We start from the raw sequence: 20,635 nt of genomic DNA, 5'->3' as shown, positions 1-20,635 counted from the left end.
AGATCAGCAGCCATGAAAACAGCATCCTAATTACACACTCACTGCCCCCAGCCTTCCTCAAGGAGGGGACTCAGAGAAAGAGTGCTGAGAGCCCACACTGACCTGGGTCTGCAGTGCCCGCTGTGGGTGGCTTTCATGCCCTGAGAACCATGTAGGCAGGGATGTGGGGTACATGATGGGCACATCAGAGAACTGGGAAGAAGGGAAAGGAGGAAAGGAACATGGCTTAGTTACCTGGTCATCCGACACTTCCACACAGCGGATGGAGAACGGAGGCTTGAGGTAGGCGAATCCTAGGAGTGGGGGCCGGGAGCAGCTGGTCACAAACTGTAATACAGAGCGGGGTCAGTGGGACAGAAGGGTTTGCTACTGCAGCCATGCTGGGCTCTACTGCAGCCATGCTGGCTCTTCTCCCTCCGTGTGCTGTTCACTAACCTTTCACTAGGATTACAGGGGACAGGGAGTGCTTGCCTAACACATGCCCAGAACGTACCACATGTCTCAAGGGTGCCACTCTCTGGAAAAATGTGGCCCATTGTACAAGACTGATGGCTTGGAGGGCAGCTGGGGGTGACATTCCACGAGACAGATCTCCTTTTTACACTACTGTTTGACACAGGTGCTCCTCCAGCCACGCTGGCTTTCTACTTCAACTGCAGCTGAAGATGCCCCTTCAGCTCCTGTTGTGCAGGACCACAGAGTCTAGAGTGGGTCTCACTGCACTGTCATCTAGTCAGCAGCAGCAGGAACAGATTAGCGACATCTGTCCTCAGGGAGGACAGCACTGGCGACATCTGCGGGGGCTGGGGTGAGCAGACACTAGTGGCGCTCATGAGCCAAGGCCTGGAGTCAGTGAGTCCCAGTGCAACCTGAACCCATGACTCAGGCACTGGCACTGCTTGCTGTCTTGCACACATGCAGAGCATCCTGTGGGCTGGGTCTGCAGGAGACTCGGCAGCAATCAGCATGCTGAGAAAAGTCAGGTTTCAAGCCAGTGAGGCTGTGGGGACCAAGGTGTGGGCACTGGATGTGAAGCCTGTAGACAGTCAGCCACACTTCTCAGCAGTGTCCAAACACACTCCTGGCACTCCGCAAACACAGCCCCTGCCTGTGTTTCAGATGCGCTTGCTCCAGACACAGGTGTCTGCCCATGCCGGAAACTCACAGGTCAGCCTCAAAGGGAAGACCCGAGAAATCCCTGCTTTAACTCGGCAGTAACCAAACACATACTGTTTCTTGTTTTTCTAAGAGACAGAATTCTAAGCCTGGCTCCGAAATTCAGTAGCTAATGTAGTGTGGGTCATAAGATGACCACTTAAACGATGTTATAATCGCTAGATGGCTTTATGTATCTCGCTTCAAAAGTTTTTAATAAGTCACTATATTCCTGGGGCTGGAGAGATGGTTCAGTGGTTATAAGAGCACTGGCTGCTCTTCCTGAGGACCCAAGTTTGATTCCCAGTACCCACGCCAGGAAGCTCACAACTGCCTGTAACTTAATGGGCCTCTGAGGGCACTGACACACACATAGCATATACTTACACAGACATATACACACCAGTAAAAATAAAATATTTTAAAAAGTTACTATGTTGCTGCTCTAACATGTTTAACTTTGCAAACTGGGGCTGACCAGAGGGAGTGGGGAACATTAGCTCTCAATACATTTAAAAGCATTTAAAATATCCTCTCGTGCAAGAATTTACACATTTTTAGCTGGCATTGCAGCCTGTGCAGTCAGAGAAGGCAGGTGTGTAACAAATGCAGGTCAGGTGACAGGTGACCCAAGGCTCAGACTCATTTGTTACACGGGCAGGTGACTGTCAGGTGTGAGCCATTTGCACTGCTCTCTAGGAGGCAGGGCAATGCAACCTCACAAGCAGCAGCCTCCTTTGCCCAGGTGGTGCACTGCTGGGAAAACCAGCTGATGCTCCCAGAACCACTTGTTGCAACAAATGCCCCTGCGCCCCTGGAGACCCATGGGTGAGTGGAGCCCATGTATACACTGGTTGGACTGGAGTAGGTGAAGGCTTCCTCAGCAGAAGGGAACTGAATTCAGATTGGCCAGCAAGGAAAAAGACCAGCTGTTGGTCACACAGAACAAGAGTATAAGCTGGGTGTGATGGCCGCATTTGTAATACCAGCTCTCAGAGGTGGACACAGGAGGGTCAGGATTTCAAGGTCATCCTTGGCTACAGGTTACATGGCAAATCTGAGAGCATGTTGGGATACATGAGACCCTGCCTGGAGAGAGGGAGGGAGGGAGAGAGACAGAGAAAGCGTGCGAGCCAGCCAGAAGGCCTTAGGAAAGAGATTCCAAGGCACTAAATGTACTCCTGGACTATGTCTTTTCAGAGAGAAAGAGAGCAGGCGGCAAAATGACAATGTATTTTAATGAGGATCTACCCACACGTAACAGAGACAAGCATGTGCATGCCTCAGTGTCCTATGAATGCCTACACTCTGCGGAGGTCATTCATCAAAATCAGTGACACCCAGGAACATCACTGACTCTAGGGCAGCAAACAGTTAACAAAGATGCTACATTTGAGGAAGTACAAATAAGCCAGGCATAAAGGCCACACCTGGAATTCCAGTACTCAAGATGCTGAGGCAGGAGGACTGCCCTAAGTCTGAAGCAGGCTAGGCTATGAAGTCCTGCCTGGGTCACACAGAGAGAACCTGACTCTGACATCTGTACTCCCTCAAAGCATACATAGTGTCATCAGCCTAGACAACTGTGTTTCCTTGGGACGCTGTGTGTCTGTGCACGTGGCTGTGATGCATGCATGTGGATGTGATACTACTGGGGGAGTGCTCTACAATGGAGTAATATTTAGGATTGTCTGCCCTCCCGCCCTCCCTCCCTCCCTCCCTCCCTCTTTCCTTCTTTCGAGACAAGGTTTCTCTGTGTAGCCCGGGTTGTCCTGGAACTTACTATGTAGTCCAGGTTGGCCTTGAACTCAGAGCTCTGCCTGTCTCTGCCTCCCAAGTGCTGGGATTAAAGGTGTGTGCCACTGTTTTCTTAAAGTAATGAGGCAGTACTGAAGATGCAAGGGTGGAGCACAGCGGCACGAGCAGGCTCCGTCTCTCCAGCCCCTCTCTGGTTCCTCAGCTTTTGACACAGGAACAAGGCTATGCTGACACTGTGTGGCCCCCTGATAACCCTACTGTATTCAGTGTGAATTACAGAGCGGCCCGAGGACTGCGCATGCTCAGGAACGCACAGAGGTTATGAACGAGATACCTTCAGGAACATGGCTCTTTCATCAGGTGTGAAGTCGGAAGCCAGAATATCCCAGAGCCAGATGATGACTCTGTGACTGCCATGAAAGCCTCCATAGTACACAGTGTGCTTCCTGAAAGCAATCCAAGGGGGGGAGGGGCTCAGCGTGCGCTCACACTCATGGGTACAGGCAGTACAAGTTCACATGTCACGGCCTCATTCTCTGGATGCTAAACGGGCAGGGGCTCCCAGAATAACTCTGCATTAGGAGCCTAGCGAGGGGAACGGCTGTCCTTCTAGAAAGCCTGAGCACGCCACCCTTCCCTTCTCGCTGCCCCTTACTTTAAATCTTCCAGATCGATCTCCGCGTTGTCCCCAGAGATGAGACGTTGAAGCTCAGGGGTAGAGAACATTCGGATCCACTCGGGCTTAATAATGGAACGGAAGCCACTAATGAGAGCAGCTGTCTGGTTTTTGATCTGCGTGTGCATCCGAAAATGTGCCATCAGATGGATGTAGCTAATTCTGTTAACAAGAAAGAGGAACGATGGAACTAATAGTCCGGGACAGACTGCTGCCAACTGGGCTAAGAGATAAGCCTAACACTTTTGAACCATTTTCCAAAACAACAAAAAAACCCACACGCCAGCATCACCATGACAGCATCAAGTGTCCAAGGCACTTGTCCCCACAGCCAATGTAACGCCCTGCGGTGATCCCCCCATGTTCTCAGGAGCTGAAGAGTCACCTGCACAGGTGAGTCCCACTTGATCACTCTCAAGGACACAGCTTAGTGCTCCAACAACTTCACGTTCAAAGTTCCACTAGAGCCTAGGGTGCTAGGTGGGCCCACATTCTCCGAAAATGCAGCTGGGTTATTCCAAGGGGGTAAGTAGGAACTGCTGGGACCCTGAGTCAAGTACAAAACCAGGTATCCTTGTCATATTCTGAGATTTCACCATAGGCCAGAGTTATGACATGAGTTATGACGTGAGTTTCTATTAAGGCTTCATGGCAGGATAAGAAAGAATCTTGTTCCAGCAAATCCTGCATAGTCTCACATCCCTGGTCCTTTAGCCTGCATAGTATCATCTCCCCTGACCCTTCAGCGTCCATGAACTCACCTCCCTGGTCCTTCAGTCTGCGTAGATTGATCTCCCCTGGCCTGTGTGAACACACGTTTTCTAACTCTTATTTGCGCCTCTCTCTCTCTCTCTCTCTCATGCACACATGCTCGTATACCATCACCCTTGGCCACAGCTCCAATAAAAGAGGCGGCTTCCCCGGGAGGTGAGCGGGCTCCACAGGACATGTGCAGTATTTGCTGTCACAAGTTTATCAGCTTTCTCAGCTAGATGTCTCAGAAACTGTTCTACACATCATTTCATACACTGCCCGTGAGGACAGCCGCAAGTCACACACTGCCCGTGAGGACAGCCGCAGGTCACACACTGCCCGTGAGGACAGCCGCAGGTCACACACTGCCCGTGAGGACAGCCGCAGGTCACACACTGCCCGTGAGGACAGCCGCAGGTCACACACTGCCCGTGAGGACAGCCGCAGGTCACACACTGCCCGTGAGGACAGCCGCAGGTCACACACTGCCCGTGAGGACAGCCGCAGGTCACACACTGCCCGTGAGGACAGCCGCAGGTCACACACTGCCCGTGAGGACAGCAGCAGGTCACACACTGCCCGTGAGGACAGCAGCAGGTCACACACTGCCCGTGAGGACAGCAGCAGGTCACACATATGTAGGACCAGGACTTAGCACTGCATCAAGACCCGACTTCAGCCATCTCTTCTCTGCGGGCAGTGCTTTGCTCTAAGTTTTCGGACCAATGCCATGTGGCTACAGGGCAACACTGACGTGTTTGAATTCTGCTGAGCACCGTCTGTTCGTCTGACTCCTAAAGTTAAAACACAAAACTCCTGAAGCACACTGGCTACCAGACTAGCTGACCAGAGGAACAGGGTGCAGGAGCGCTATACTGGGACCAGACGACTCACAGGGACCGAACCCTCACTTGTCTTTGTCCAGATGAATGCTCAGACAAACAGTTCAAGTCCCAAGTAGGGGTGGCAGGAAACTGACAAGAGGCCCAACGCCCCCTCCTGCCAAGTTCTGTCATTATCTGTGACAGGAGCTGCTGTGCCTTGGCACCGCCCCCCACCATAAGTGCACATCTGCCACATCTGCATTCACACTGTCTTCCTGAGAACACACATACAGCCATTCTCCAGTGTCCCTGCTCACCTGCCCTCAGGATAGCAGTCTCAGTGGGGCTGACACTACACTCCTAAGAACAGTGGCCAGTGCCTCTAACCTTCCAAGTGATTCTGCAAACAGTAAAACCATCCACTCTTATTTTGCAAATTGAACTTAATACAATTCCAGCCTATGAACTATAACCAGGAAATCCCATTATGATATTTATGGTCTCTTTCCACCTCAATCTATCTTAATAAATTCTCAGCCTAATTCCGGAGAGCCAGAATGAAGCAAGTCTTTTCAAGTGCTGACCTTAAACGCCGGCTTGCTATACTCACTTATTCTCATTTGTAACAGGAATGGTCTTCCCTCCAGGAACCAGCTCATGGCAGACAAGCTGGGGAGAAGACGGGAGTAATTACTACAGAGTTCTAACAGAGAAGCTGACCACAAAAATGACGGAATTAGGATGCTATGTGTTTGAGAATGATCATTTTTTACAAAACCTCAGGGCCAAAACATCAACAAGCAGGGCTCATGTGATCAATAGGAAAGGTTTCTCATCTAATCCTTGTCCAAACATGTGCACTAAGGATGCTGGACGCCACAGAGGGAAATGCTGGTGCTGAGGGCTGCAGTGGGAAGTCAACATCCACCTGGGAACTAAGAACCTGGAACATGGCTACCTAAAAATCCGATCAGAGCATGGACTTACTGGGGGACAAGATTATATTGCACGAGACATAGTTTCATCTCTGCAACACACACATACGTGCACATGCGCACACACACGTGCATACACAGGTGCGTGTGCCTGTGGGAAAGTCTGAAAGACACAGGGCACACATTACAACAATGCACTCCAGATCAGGTGCTGCAGGTGCTTTAGACACTGAATAACCTCTGAGGTGACGCAGGCTGAGTTTGAGAAGCCAGCTTTGCACCAACATGGTCGTGGTTTCTCCAGAGCAGACATTAGGCTACATGGACAGAGAGCCTCCTGCAGGGACCCACGAGGAGAAGCCTGCCTGACTCCAGGGCCTTTTCTCCCCTGCTCCTGATGACACCGTAACAAGGATGTGACTTCCCCAGAGGAATGTCTCCTCAGCTGCTGTCCCTCCACATCAAGTCAGAAACCGCCATGTATACGGCCAGTCCTCAGCACGATTTCCAAACTGAGGCTCACAGCTTGTAACAAACTAGAACAGGAAGGCTGGGTGGAGGCAGATACTGCCTTAAGTCCCAAGATGTGACACAGGCAAAGCACAGGCTCTGTAGGCGCTGGCTGAGGTAGGCACGCAAAAGGCCAGGCTGGCAGAGAAGAAACAGCAAAGCCTCCCTCCTGGCCAGGCGACAGACAGATCCTCAGGGGCAGACTTCTGAGGAAACCCCATAAACTGGCAGGTCTAAAACTGGAAGAAGTCTGCCAGATCAGCCCACATACCTGACCCATGACATCTTCATCATAAGACAGTGTCAGTCCAAGGTCAGCGATGTCTCCATCATAGCGCTGAGGAACAGAGAGAAAGCACTGGAGCTTGTATGGGTAGAGGCCACGAACAGCTGTGAGCCAGCCCCCCTTCAGGCAGAGGCCACGGACAGCTGTGAGCCTCCATTCAGGCAGAGGCCATGGACAGCTGTGGGCCCCACCTTCAGGCAGAGGCCACGGACAGCTGTGAGCCTCCATTCAGGCAGAGGCCATGGACAGCTGCGGGCCCCACCTTCAGGCAGAGGCCACGGACAGCTGTGGGCCCCCCTTCAGGCAGAGGCCACGGACAGCTGTGAGCCCCCCTTCAGGCAGAGGCCACAGACAGCTGCGGCCCCCCCTTCAGGCAGAGGCCCCTTGTCACGAGGATGGAGAAGGCTGTGAGCCTAGCTGGGAGAGGAACTAGAGGGGAAGGCTGGAAAGGTGGACCCTAGCTGGTGGTGTTGGCTGTGGTTTCACACTGGTGCTCAGCACTGACCTTGATGGAGGTGAGGTTTTTATAGAACTCTGAGTCCAGCGACGGGAGCTCATCCACAGAGCTGTAGAATATGCTGTGGTGGTGCCCGAGCATCTGGCTCAGGAAGAAAGAGGCAAAGGGCACATCCACCACGATTCCCTAGAAAAAAACCAGGAGGGTAGGGACTCCGCTATCAGCCAGGCAGCTTGGGCTGCAGGCGCAGCCTGAGGCCACCAGTGGTATCTACACATCAGTCTGGAGCTGTATCTCCCCGCCATCTAAGAAACGACCTAGGGATCTGGAGAGCAATGGTCTTCGGCACAGACCCTGGACCCATGTGGCGCAGGGATGAGACCTCAGCTCAGCAGCTCACATAACCTGAGTGTCCATGGACGGATACCAGGAGATGTGAGGGACTCCCCTGATGCCCAAGGAAGCCCCCACTACCTTGACCCCGTGAGCTGAAGGAGCAGAAACCAACAACAGTCTTATGGACCCAGTGCCAGGTATGGCCCTCACCATGGATGACAACCCAATCATACATCTTTTCCTATGCCCACTTTACCAAAGAAGTAACAGGCTCAAAGGAGGAAGGTAATTCAGGAGACCACTGCATTGCTGACTACACCTATCTGGTGCGGGAGAATTGTCTGTATTCTGTCAGTCATATTTTAAATAAATGCTGACTGGCCAGGCAGGATGTATAGGTGGGACAACCAGACAGGAAATAGAGACGGGGCAATAAGAACAGGAGTATTCTGGGAAGAAGAAAGTTCTTCTTTTAGTCCTACCCAGACCACGGAAGAAGCAGGATGTGACTTACCCCGCTGAAAAAGGTATCAAGCCATGTGGCTAACATAGATAAGAATAATGGGTTAATATAATTTGTAAGAGCTAATACAAAGCCTGAGCTGATGGGCCAATCAGTTTATAACTTATATAGACCTCTGTGTGATTTCTTTGGGGCTAAATGGCTGCAGGAACTGGGCAGGACAGAAACCCCAACAAAGCAGGCCCTCATGTTACACCTATTTTTCTGCTCTCGTTTGCTGACTCCCAGGAACCCTTGTTTTGTTCTGAAGTCGCCACTCAGATACCAGATTCCAGCACTGGGATGGGGTGTCAGCAGCAAAAACTGCTGAGCAAGCATGTGAAGCTCTGGCTCCACCCCCAAAACAAACGACTTACATGCCACCTCTCACCTCTCACGTGTCACTGCATGATTTTCCAGACAGGGTCTCTCTGTGTAGCCCTGGCTGTCCTGGAACTCACTCTATAGACCAGGCTGGCCTTGAACACACAGAGATTCCAGCCTCTGCCTCCCAAGTGCTGAGATTACAGGGTGCGCCACCATGCCCAGTTCTCAGGCATCACTTCAACTTGTCACATGCCCCTCTGAGGGCCTACCTCATACACAGCCTTTCCCAGCATCTTCCCCACAAACTCGAAGAGTTGCAGGTAATTCTCGTGGATGTAGGATGTGGGTGAGGGGTACAGCCTCTCATCTCCACTGGTTGTCTGTCAGGAGAAAGGACAGGAGAGGTGGGAGTTAAGGAGCCAGCCTTACTCCACATGGGTTCTCTGTGTCTGACTGCTGCCAGCCCCAGGGGTGCCCCCTTGCTCACCTTGAACAGATTGAGTGCTGGATCAAATACCCTCTTGATGATCTCCTCCAAAAACTCCTTAAAGACTCCGTCCTGGTCGATGCCAGCTTCATCCACCCCAAGGTCATTGACAAACTTCACTCGGATCACACCCTTCATGGCATGCTGGGAAAGCTGCCGGAGCTGTTCGTAGCCATCCTACCAAGAAAGAATTTCAACTGTGAGGAGTGCCGCTTCTGCAAACCCAGGAGTCTAATCAGGCAAGTCTGGACACCGGCCCACAGGAGGACTCATTTGATGGATATGGCTTCTCACTCCTTGGCAGAAGGAGACTGCCCCCAGGAGGCCAGAGAGAGTCAGACGGGGTAAATTAGAAAGAGTTGTGCTAGTGCTGGCCACCAAAGGTGGAGAAAGCTGGAACAAGATGGAGCTCTCTCCCTTCTTTAATGGTGAATCTTTTAGCTCATCTAAGAGTCAGGCTCACAAGACAGAGTAAAATGAAAACCCCAGGTCCTGGTGCTAAAGGCAACCGTGAGGAGGGGGCTGGAGAAGTCAGAACAATTGGGCTGGCTTTCTGAACTAGAAAACCCCCCCAGGCAGCAGAAATACGGTGACGATAGACAGGGAAAGACCCAAAGCCCTGGTGCAGCAGTGACACTGGGTCTGTACGAGGGTAGGAACAGAGGGGAGCAGCGCTGGGAGGTCTGAGCTTCGCTGGATTGTGGTCCGCTCCCTCAAAACACAGCCATTTGTGGGCTGTGGCTCTGCTAGAGTGTGTGGTACAGAGAGCTGAGCGCATGCCAGGCCCTGGGTGTGAGTCACAGCTCGAGGCTAAGAACAGAAAATACAGACAATGAGGGCTGTCTCCGATCCAGAGCGCCACACACCCGCTCCCAGTCTACTGAAACACACATGCTGGCTAGTTTTCTGTCATTCTGATAAAAGCTATCGTCATCTGAGGAGGAACCTCACCTGAGAAATTATGTCCATGAGAGTTGGCTGTAGGCAAGCCTGCAGGCTATTTCCTTAGCTCGTGTTGGGTGGTGCCATTCTTGGGCTGGTGGTTCTGAGAGCTCTAAGACAGCAGGCTGAGCAGGACGTAGGCAGTAAGCAGCTCTCCTCCTGCAGCCTCTACATTGGCTGCTGCCTCCAGGTTCCTGCCCAAGTTCAGTTCCTGCCCTGCCTTTCCTTAATGGACTGTGGTCCAGGTATGTAAGCCAAATAAAGCCTTTCCTCCTGAAGTTGCTTTTGGTCACGGTTTCATCATAGCAACAGCGACCTAACTAAGGCAGGCGCCTCTGGGTTCTCATCTGCAGGTTTTCCTTGCATCTGACTGTCACTAAGAGTGTCCTAGTGTCTGGGCGCTGAGGTTCTTATCCTGGAGCAGAACAGCCACATTCAGCTGACACGACAGACCACATCCATGGCATCTACTCATCCAGGATGAGTAGATGTCCTGACTGCCTTTGACACAAAGCCAAGGAACAACCTGGTGGCACATGAGCCCTATTTTGGGGTACCCTTGCTACCTTCCTGTCATGCTTAATGATGCACAAATCCCTCCTAATGCGTCTCTGTGTCTTGTCAGAGGCACTCTTAGGCTGGCGAGCCAAGGAAGAATGACCTTCATTATCCCCAGGCCACCTGCGGGAACAGGAAGCCAGCTTTGGGAAAGCACACGTGACAGGTAAGCACACTTACTCAGGAGGTTGAGGCAGAATCACTGTGAGTCCGAGACCCTACTGGAAAGCAAACAAAACCACCCATCCCGAGAACAGCTAAGATGAAACAGGAGACTGAGTTGTTCCACAGCTGTGGCGGCACTAAAAGCACCGCGAACTGGCACCTGGGCATGACCCACCCAGAGGACGGGTGGAGGCTCTAGCATGCTCCTGGGATCTGAGAACTTCTCTGGTCTGTTCTAAGTCCTGGCAGTAGGCATGTGGCATTGTGGGGATTTAATGCAACGGCACATACGATGTTCTTAGCCTGTATGTGGCGGGGCTCAAGGACGACCTGCTAGACGCAGACTCATTCCTGCTTGATCTGAGCCACACCAGCCTCTTCAAGAGGTTCTAAGAGGACTGTGCCACCTGCCTCCTCAGACATAGCCCTGCCCCGTGGGTGCACACCCCTGCCCCGTGGGTGCACACCCTTGCCCCGTGGGCCCTGCTGTAGTTATGTGAGGCTCACACACATGCTCCCCAGGACAGAGTCAGCATCCTCTCAGGCTTCACAATACACTGAAGTGGAGGATGGTGAGAAGGTCTGGCTACCAGGCCAGGTTGTCACCAGTACCAGAGCATGCTAGATTCAAAGTCTATGTTTATGTGGTCTCAGATCTGCCTGACAGGACAAGGAATAAGGGGCCAGGGCATGTCTGAGCTTCCCCCAGTCCTGAATAACTCAACAAAAGACTAATTCACCTGAAGGAGTATTTGTGCCGGATGATGAAATCCACTACAAGTGCGGCCTCACATCCAAGCCAGGGAGGTGTCAGACACCAGCTCTTGATGTCCCTGTGTCCATAGCAAGCCAAGGACTAGGCACTCAAAGCCCAGGCTCATGAGAACCAGAATCCTGGAATAAAGAACCCTCTCACATTCAGGTTCACAACACAGTATGCTTTTGTGGAACATAAAGAGCAACACGGGCTTTGCCTAAGTTAGAGACTGTCTCCTGTGACACCCGCAAGGGGTGATTTATCCCTGCAGAGTTAGTGCTAGGTGACCATCCCTTCAGCAGTGGCACTTGGAGAGCCAAGGAGCCCCACTCCCAACACACACCACAGTCCATGTCTCCCAGTTTTTCCAGAAGGTGGGTGCTGGTCATACCTGATGGGGGAGGATTGAGATCCCAGAGACAGCAGCTATACCCAGTTCTGATGAGGAAAGTGCTAGACACTTTTAACACGGGAGTCAAAGCAGAGGTTACTGGTGCCTCAAGTGCACCTCAAGGCACCTGATAAAACTTAATTAGTTCACAATGTAACAGATCTGAAGCTTTCCACTAAGGCCCTGAATTTGGGGATCTTCTCTTAAAAATTCTAAGCTCTCTAGAACTCAATGTTGCAGGATATTTGATCACACAGTGAACCTCGAGATTACATTATTTACTGGAAAAATCTGTTTCTACTTGTGGCGTGGCTCAGCCCTAGCATGCACCTTTAACCTAAGAGCTTTCTGTTTATTATAAACAGAATTAAGAGGCAGAGCGAGCAACCAGATGGCAGGAAGTAAATCAGAAAAAGCCATGCAGAGCAAGAGGGAGTCACAAGGACAGAGAAAGACACACAGGAAGCAGAAGGGAGGGACATTTAGTTTGAGGTTTTTTGTTTGAGATGGAAAGGAGAAAGGAAGTTTTTCAGGGATGTTAGATTAAGAGGAAGGTCAGCTGGGTGCTTCCCCTGCCTCTGAGCTAGCTGGCTTTTACCCAGCATCTGGCTCCTGAGTATTTACTGGTAAAGCTAACAACTGAGATTTAGAAAACAAAAACAAAAAACAAAAAAACAACTCACAAGTCCACATGGAAAGTCAGGAGACATGAAGCATATGTGTATCTTTGGAGTGACTGACAGCCACCCTTTGCCCCACACATTTCCCCAACACCTCACAGTCATCAGTGAACAGCTGCCCGCTACCTATTGAAGGTTGACAGACGGCCACGTCCGAGAGCACTGGGCTGGAGCAGTGGGAGTGGAGGGGACTTCTCCTTGTTCAAACACTCACTGAGGAGGCACACCCAGCCAACCCTGCTTGTACCTGACCTTATTTCTATTTTTGGTCAGTGCTGGGGATGGTACTTAGGGCCTTGTGAATGCCAGGTGGGTGCTCCACCACTAAGTCACATCCTCTACATCCTTACCTTTAAGAAGGTAAAGATATCAACTGCTGTACATGCTACTTTTTAAACAGCTCCTGAAAATCAAAAGTACTGGGAGCTAAATAAGTTATCCGGCAAGCAATGGCATACACATGCTGACCGAGAGGGGCTGCTGTGCCACAGCACATGCGGGTGGCTAGTGACGTGGCCACCAGGCACAGGCAGAACACACAAATGACAGTGTGGACCGAGCATGACGAACGGGCTGGGGAACAACGTGACAAACAAATGGAGGGAAGACTTGGCCAGGCAGGAGGCAGAGGCAGGTGAATCTCTAAGGGTTAGAGGCCAGCCTGATCTACAGGGCAAGTTCCAGGACAGTCAACGTTGTTATATAGAGAAACCCTGTCTCAAAAAAACAAAACCAAACAACAACTCCCCCCCTCCAAAAAAGGAAGACTGTGGTTTCTCACCAGCACTGTTGGCAGACACACAGCAAGGCTGTGGACAATCAGCCTATGGGAATGCGTGGTACACAGACAGCACACACATCCTAGGCCCTTAGCAAGGCCCTCATGATACAGCCAGGGTGAGATCTAGTTTCTGCTTCCCAGAGGACATGTCTTCACAGTGGGCTTCCACACACCTTTCTGCTCACCTCAAGACACATCAAGACACCATGAAATGTGACACAGAGGCCAAGTGCCTAAGGACAGGGCACCTACTTCTAACTTGTAAGGAGGCCAGAGTGGTAACTCCAGACAGGGGGTCGTACTTGAATCTCCTATTGTATCTACAGAGGCCCCTGAGCTCTGAGATGAGAGTACTTGTGTGGTTCAGAGAGGGTACAGCCTACACTGTCTGCACCACATCCTCAAAAGTGAGTCTGGGGACATGCTGGCCAGAACAATGGAGACAGCAGACCTGGGAGAGGCAGGGCAATCACTGCATGAGCTTGTGTCCTTGTCTCACAGAGGTATTAGGAGACTGTTTCCCTAGGTATTGGGGGCTGCAGACCCCTGGCCCCTTGACTTTCTTTGCCTGCCTCAGACCCTTTGCCTGCTGGAGTGAACTGAGCAAAACAACTTGTTTACCTGTGCCTGCAGCTGCTCTGAGCACGAGACCCTGATGGCAGGGGAGTGGGTTCTGTGAGGCCTGCAGCTGAAAGATCCCTACATAAGCTTTCCTGAAGCACAAAAAACTTGCCATTCTTCTATCAAGGATGACCTGTGTCCCCATGTCTCTGTCTGTGTGTGTATGTTTTAAATCTCCAGCCTAGTTCCCAGCTCGTGTACCATCCCATAGTGCAGGCGTTACAGGTGGAGGCCCCCAACAAGATTGGGAATTGAGGAGACATGGGGAGATCGCCCTTGGAAGGTTGGACAGCAAGCTTGTAAGAGATTGATGGTGAGGGTGGATTGAAGCTGGGTGCCAGTAATTCTGTTCAGGTATTCACTGGTCAATTGGTGGTTCTTTTAGAGAAGCAGGGCACTGCTATTAAAATTGAGCCAGCACAAGACTTTATTAAGACGGTTTTAGAACTAGTCCCTGGTTTTCACAGGCAGGGGTTTAATATTACTGATTGGGAGCAGGTAAAAGCTGACCTTTAAAAAGTTTTGAAAGAGCAAGGGCCAGAAGAATTTTCCATGGAAATATTTTTGCTTGCTCTTAGGAGGAGTCGAGGTGGAGCTAGACCAAAGACTTGTTTTCAATGCGGGAAACCAGGACATTTTAGAAGGAATTGCCCTGCGGGTAGAGAGGTGGGTAGTCAGCCCAGAGGAAATCTAGATGTTTGCCCGAAACGTCACAGGGGGGCTCACTGGGCTAATGAGTGCTGTGTTAGAACTGACATTCAAGGAAATCTCCTTCCTGTGTAGGGAAACAGAAGGGGCCTGCCCCCCAAAATGCAAGTATACAGGGCAATGAGTGGACCAGCTGCTCCTATCAGATTCATTCCCCAGGGAAACGCTTCACTGTCCACGACCTTGTCCGAGGCACCCCAGGAAGTGCCGGACTAGACCTCTGTGGCTCTTCCCTGGGCAATACTGACTCCACAAATGGGTGTGTAGGTGTTGGGGACTGGAGTATTTAGACCTATTCCAGAGGGATTGATAGGAATGGTACTGGGAAAAAGTAGTCCAGCACTTAAAGGGATTAAAATTTTACCAGAAATTATAGACTATGATTATACTGGAGAAATTAAAATAATGATTGAAGCTGGGGTGGGAGTCCTTGTCATCCCTCAAGGAACGAGAACAGCTCAACTAATATTTTGCCCATGTTTCGCTCTACTAATCCATTCCTAAAACAAGAACGAGGGAAGGAAGGGGTCTGGCTCCACAGGCCTCTCTGGAACTTTTTGGGTTTCTGGTTTAGAAAATGGCCCCACACTTACATTAACAATTAATGGGAAAATGTTCAAAGGCCTTCTGGATACAGGAACTGATTCTTCTGTGATCACTAAAAAACGTTGGCCCATGGCCTGGCCTCTACAACCAGCCTCTACAGCATTATAGGGGGTAGGAATGGCCAGTTCTCAAGAGTGCAGTACCCAATAGGAAGGTTATAGGGCATTTTTGGACCATTTGTCCTGGAACACCTTCCCCTCAATTCATAGGGAAGAGATATTTTGCAAACTATGGGGGCAGTTCTGACCACTGAACCTGTGCAGCATATGTTAGCAGATCAGGGCTTTAGCCCCAGGTGGGGGCTGGGCAGAGATCCTCAGGGGGGATCCACAGGCTGTTGCTGACAAAGGGTTGACTGTGAGGCATGGTGGGGATAGAGCAAGGTTGGAAAATTTATTGAGGGCCACTGTTGAGCCATGGATGGAACAGTGGCCCCTATCAAAAGAAAAGTTACTGGCTGCTCAGCAGCTTGTGCAAGAACAGTTAGCTGCTGGGCATATAGTGCCATCCTCTTCCCCCCTATTTATTATCAAAAAGAAATCTGACAGTTGGCAACTATTATGGGACCTTAGGCAGGTTAACAAATGTGTAGAAATTACGGGATCATTACAACCAGGATTGCCAAGACCTGTAGCTATCCCTAAGGATTATTGCATGGTGGTGACTGACCTCAAGGACTGCTGTTTTACTATTCCTTTGCATCCTGAGGACCCACCCAAATTTGCTTTTAGCGTTCCCACTAAATTTCAGAGAGCCACACCAAAGGTATCAATGGGTTATGCTGCCCCAGGGCATGGCTAATAGTCCAACTTTGTGTCAGCTGTATGTTTCCAGAGCTTTATGGCCCCTAAGGGAGCAACGCCCCAGTTATATGTCATTCATTATATAGATGTTATTCTTATTGCAGCCTCAAAGGAATGTGATTTGCATGCAGGGTTTCAGACACTTTATGAGGGACTGCAACAGTCTGGTTTAGTTGTGGTCCCCGAGAACATGCAGACTATGTTTCCTTTTCAGTATTTGGGCCATTAGCTCCTACAGACAAGTTTGACCACAAAAGAATAGATAAGCTCCACACTCTCGATGACTTTCAATAGCTTTTGGGAGACATTAATTGGATTAGACCATCAATGGGATTAACAACAGGAGAATTAAAACCCTTATTTGAAGTCTTTTTTTTTTTAGATTTTAAAAAAATATTTATTTATTTACTTATTTATTTATTTATTTATTATGTATACAACATTCCGCTTGTATGCCCACCTGCCAGAGGAGGGCACCAGATCTCATTACAGATGGTTGTGAGCCACCATGTAGTTGCTGGGAATTGAACTCAGGACCTCTGGAAGACTAGCCAGTGCTCTTAACCACTGAGCCATCTCTCCAGCCCCTTATTTGAAATCTTAAGAGGTGATTCAAACCCCAAGTCCTCCAGGTTACTGACATCTGAAGGCTGTGGATGTCTTAAATTAGTAAAACAGCGGTTAGGAGAAGCCCATCTGAATTATATTGATTATCACCAGCCTTTGTTTCTGCTGGTCTTTTGCACAGCCTTGCAGCCCACTGCAATCTTTTTACAGGAGGGATCTATTCTCTGTGTGCACAGACGAGCCTCTCTCAAATAGGTTGTGCAGTCCTATCATTTGGCTGTCCTGGAGGTGTTGCACACGGCCTACCTGGAAAGTCTTAAGACATTTGGCAAAATCCCTGATAAAGTGATTGTTCTGTACAATAAGGAGCAGCTTAACCGGCTCTAGTTATTTAGCCCAGAATGGACCATCTTTTTAACCACTCAGTCTGCCGAATTTGACAACCATTACCCCCCTAATAAATTAGTTAAATTTTTTGAGAAACACCTGGAATTTCCTAAAATTATTTTCTAGCTCCCCTAGATTGTGCCCTTAATGTATTTACAGATGGACCCTCTAATGGCATAGCTGCCATAGTCACAGCCCAGAAGACTGTTAAAATAAAAGTACCCTACAAGTCCACACAAAGAGTAGAATTGGCTGCCATCCATTTAGCTTTGGTTACTTTTCCAGCTGAACCTATTAATCTTTTTACTGATAGGATATATGTTGCTAAGGTTCTCCCCACCCCACCTTGGAAACAGCAGGAAATAAAGCCAGTACCTCTGCAGTTCATGAATTGTTGACTAACATTCAATTACTTTTGTAGAAAAGATCTCATAAGATTTATATTGGCCCCCTTTGGGCACATTCTGGCTTACCTGGTCCTCTTAGGCTGATCAAGTGACCTGTGTTTTCTTAATCTCTCTGCCCCAGGATTCCTTGGCCTCTGCCCAATGGGCTCATGATAAATTCCATTTTAATGTTACTTCTTTGAGGCCCACATATAACATTTCTAAGGAACAAGCTCTTAAGATTGTCAAAGCATGTCCTTTGTGTGCAGAACTTGCTCCTGCCCCTCATCTAGGAGTTAATCCTCGGGGTATTTTGCCCAACCATATGTGGCAAATGGACGTTACTCATGTGGCATCTTTTGGCAAACTAGGATTTGTACGTTTCTGTGGGTACTCATTCAGGCACGCTCTTTGGTTCCACCCACTCAGGGGAAAAAGTAAAGGATGTAAAAAGCCAATGGCTCCAAGCTTTTGCCTACATGGGGGCCCCAACATTGATTAAAACAGACAATGGACCAGCTTATTTCAGTAAATTATGACATCCTTCATAAAACAGGAATACCCTACAATCTCCAGGGACAGGCTATAGTAGAATGGGCTCACTGAACTCTCAAAGACTATATTCACAAAACAAAATAGGGAGAGTACAGTACTTCCTGGGCTATCCTTTCTAATGTTCTCTCTATATTAAATTTTCTGACAACTGAATCACATACTAAAACATCGACTGCTCAGCGGCACTGGCAGCCCCGTGTCTCTACTCATCCGATGCCACAGTGGAAGGATGTGTTGACTGGAGCATGGAGGGGGCCTGATCCAGTCCTCACTCGGGGGCGTGGAAGTATATGTGTGTTTTTCCGCAGGATATTGAAAGCTCCATTTGGATTCCTGAACAGCTTGTGTGTCTTATGGACGATTCTCCTGACCATCAGCCATGGGCAACAGGTACGATGGGCACTGGTCAGGAATCTGCTGGTGGTGATAGTCCTGTGTGGCCATAGTTCCCTTCCATTGATTGGGCTATGGAACAGCCAAGGTTGTGGTGGCTGCTATTGTCACCACTGCGGCCTCTGAGACAACCAAGATTGCCACCAGTCAGACGATTGCTGTGGTTAGCACTGTTGATCCCCTAGCCAGACAGGTTGCCACTGCCTTAGAGGTCCAGAATTCCCAATATAGTTTTCACCAGGGCATTTTTCAGTTTGACCTATAGAACAAACTTCTTTTCCTTTTATAAGAACAGCCAGAGCATGTGGCTGGCTGCTCCCTTTCCTTTCATTATATTTGTGCCACACCCATGCCAGTCCAGCCACTCCCATAAGGCCAAGGCTTGCTGAACGCTGGCCTTCGGAACTCCTGTAGCTGGAGGTTTCTGTTGCTCTGCCTCTACAACAGGCGTCAGCAACAGCAACAGCAGCAGCAGTGATGTAATATCGCTATTTGCCCAAGAAAGTGAGCTTCCTCCAGAGCAGTATGAGTCAACAGGCTATGGAAAGACTGGTGAGCCAGAGATGGGTAAGACAGGAGCCTGTCACAGTCAACCTAAGACAGAGGCCTCGCGCGCTGAGGCAAGTGTTCTTTATGACAGGTAAGAGATGTGAATATGTGCTTCTGCATCCCAAAACAGGTCTGGTCTAATTATATAGAAAAGAGGGAGCTAGCTATTGGGGGCTGTAGACCCCTGGCCACTTGACTTTCTTTGCCCTGTCTCAGACCCTTTGCCTGCTGGAGTGAACTGAACAAAACCACTTGTTTTCCTGTGCCTGCAGCTGCTCTGAGCACAAGATGGCAGGGGAATAGGTTCTGGTGAGGCCTGCAGCTGAAAGATCCCGAGAGCTGGGGCGTGGCTATCAGTTAAGGATCCCTATATAAGTTTCCCTGGAGCACAATAAAGTTGGCATTCTTGTATCAAGGATGACCCATCTCCCCGTGTCTGTGTGTGTGTGTGTGTGTGTGTGTGTGTGTGTGTGTGTGTGTGTATTTAAGTCTCCAGCTTAGTTCCTGGTTTGTGTAGCATCCCATAGTGTAGGCGCTATACCTAGGGCCCTCGCAGGGCCTAGGAAGACACTGAAGCCCCCAGCACTGAGGACATGCTAGACTGAGTGGTTACCCTGCCCAGCTGATTAGCTAAACAACCCTTCCTGCTCTAAGAGCCTTGCTCTGAGTTTTTATACCACGGAGTGACAAGAGGGTCTGGAAGCAGCAGCCACCCACTAGATCCACCCCACAGAGCACTCTTTGCTGTGAGTGGTCACTCACCTCCAACATCCGGGACCTGCGGATAGTGATGTGTGTGACGTGAGGGGAGGCAGAGCTGGTTTCCACAAGCCCCAGTTTCTCTTTCTCCTTGGTAACCATATTTCGGAACAGGAGAACTCTCTGAAGTGAGCAAAGGTGGAACCAGAAACAGGGTCAACAACTGATGTCAAAACCAAAACAAAACAAAATCCCTTGTACAAAACGACCAACACTCAAGTCAACTGAGATGGGATGAGAACAGGATGCCCTGTGTGCTATGGTTCAGAGGTGTCCTGTGAGAACAGTGCACACTCCCCAAAACACCTCTGGGAATCAGCTAAACTGGCACCAGGACAGATGTCTTTCAGAGAGAGGCGCCTGGTCACAGCTGGAGTCCAGCAAGAACCAGTGCCATCGAAACCACACTCATATGGTCAATTGCCATCTCAGAAGCCCAGGGACACTGCCAGTCACACAGGCTGCTTTTGACAGATGCGTCTGGTCTAGAGGAAATCAATATTATGATTTCAGACACAAAAAACATTTGAAGACAAATTTTCTGACTGTCAGATATAAAAAATGAACCTGCAGTATAAAGATGCTTGGCCTTCCTGCCTGCTTCCTGTGTCCTCAGACCTGCCACACAGCAGGTTCTCAGTCACCGTTCAGAGAGAACCTGTCTTCTTAGCCCTAGGATTCTGACAAGCTTCAGTGACCACGGCAGACATCCAAGTGAGGACAACTCTCTCCAGGACACTGGGACAAAGTTCAAGCCCCCACTTCACAGCTGCCTTATCCTACCTCATGCCATCCTGGCCCACAGAAGATGGAAAATTCACAAGGCAGATAATAGCCATTGCAAATCTTAGGAGATTCAACCTTGGATTAGAGACGCTAACTTTGGGGGCTGTTCAAAGGCAGAGGGCAAACATCACCAACAGTAGGAAGTTAAAGGTGAGGAAGGGTGCACCATCCCTTAGAGAACACAGCACAGGATGGCTGGCTTCCCCAAGCTGTGGAATTTCTAGGAGAGGACACA

The 20,635-nt window shown here is 49.9% G+C and overlaps 1 protein-coding gene across 5 annotated transcripts in view; it reads right to left on the bottom strand.

Moving 5' to 3' along the window:
- Positions 1-20,635, bottom strand: part of Ube3b (ubiquitin protein ligase E3B) — a 58,387-nt gene that overhangs the window by 2,265 nt on the left and 35,487 nt on the right. For 4 of the 5 annotated variants that reach the window (XM_048449853.3, XM_048449848.3, XM_087903727.1 and 1 more), the window contains 9 exons: positions 19,618-19,737; positions 9,007-9,183; positions 8,789-8,899; positions 7,403-7,540; positions 6,883-6,948; positions 5,777-5,835; positions 3,569-3,751; positions 3,248-3,359; positions 235-327 (listed from right to left, as the gene is read on the bottom strand). In XM_048449853.3, coding sequence (XP_048305810.2) covers positions 235-327; positions 3,248-3,359; positions 3,569-3,751; positions 5,777-5,835; positions 6,883-6,948; positions 7,403-7,540; positions 8,789-8,899; positions 9,007-9,183; positions 19,618-19,737 — 1,059 coding nt within the window. Of the gene's footprint in view, positions 1-234; positions 328-3,247; positions 3,360-3,568; positions 3,752-3,974; positions 4,137-5,776; positions 5,836-6,882; positions 6,949-7,402; positions 7,541-8,788; positions 8,900-9,006; positions 9,184-19,617; positions 19,738-20,635 lie in introns of those variants that run through there. The other variant, XR_007235040.3, reaches the window with a different exon arrangement.

This window comes from Myodes glareolus, chromosome 2 (assembly GCF_982192425.1).
Source record: "Myodes glareolus chromosome 2, mMyoGla1.1, whole genome shotgun sequence".
Taxonomy (NCBI): domain Eukaryota; kingdom Metazoa; phylum Chordata; class Mammalia; order Rodentia; family Cricetidae; genus Myodes; species Myodes glareolus.
Note: the sequence above shows the minus strand (reverse complement) of the source record. Positions and strands in the feature narration are given on the sequence as shown.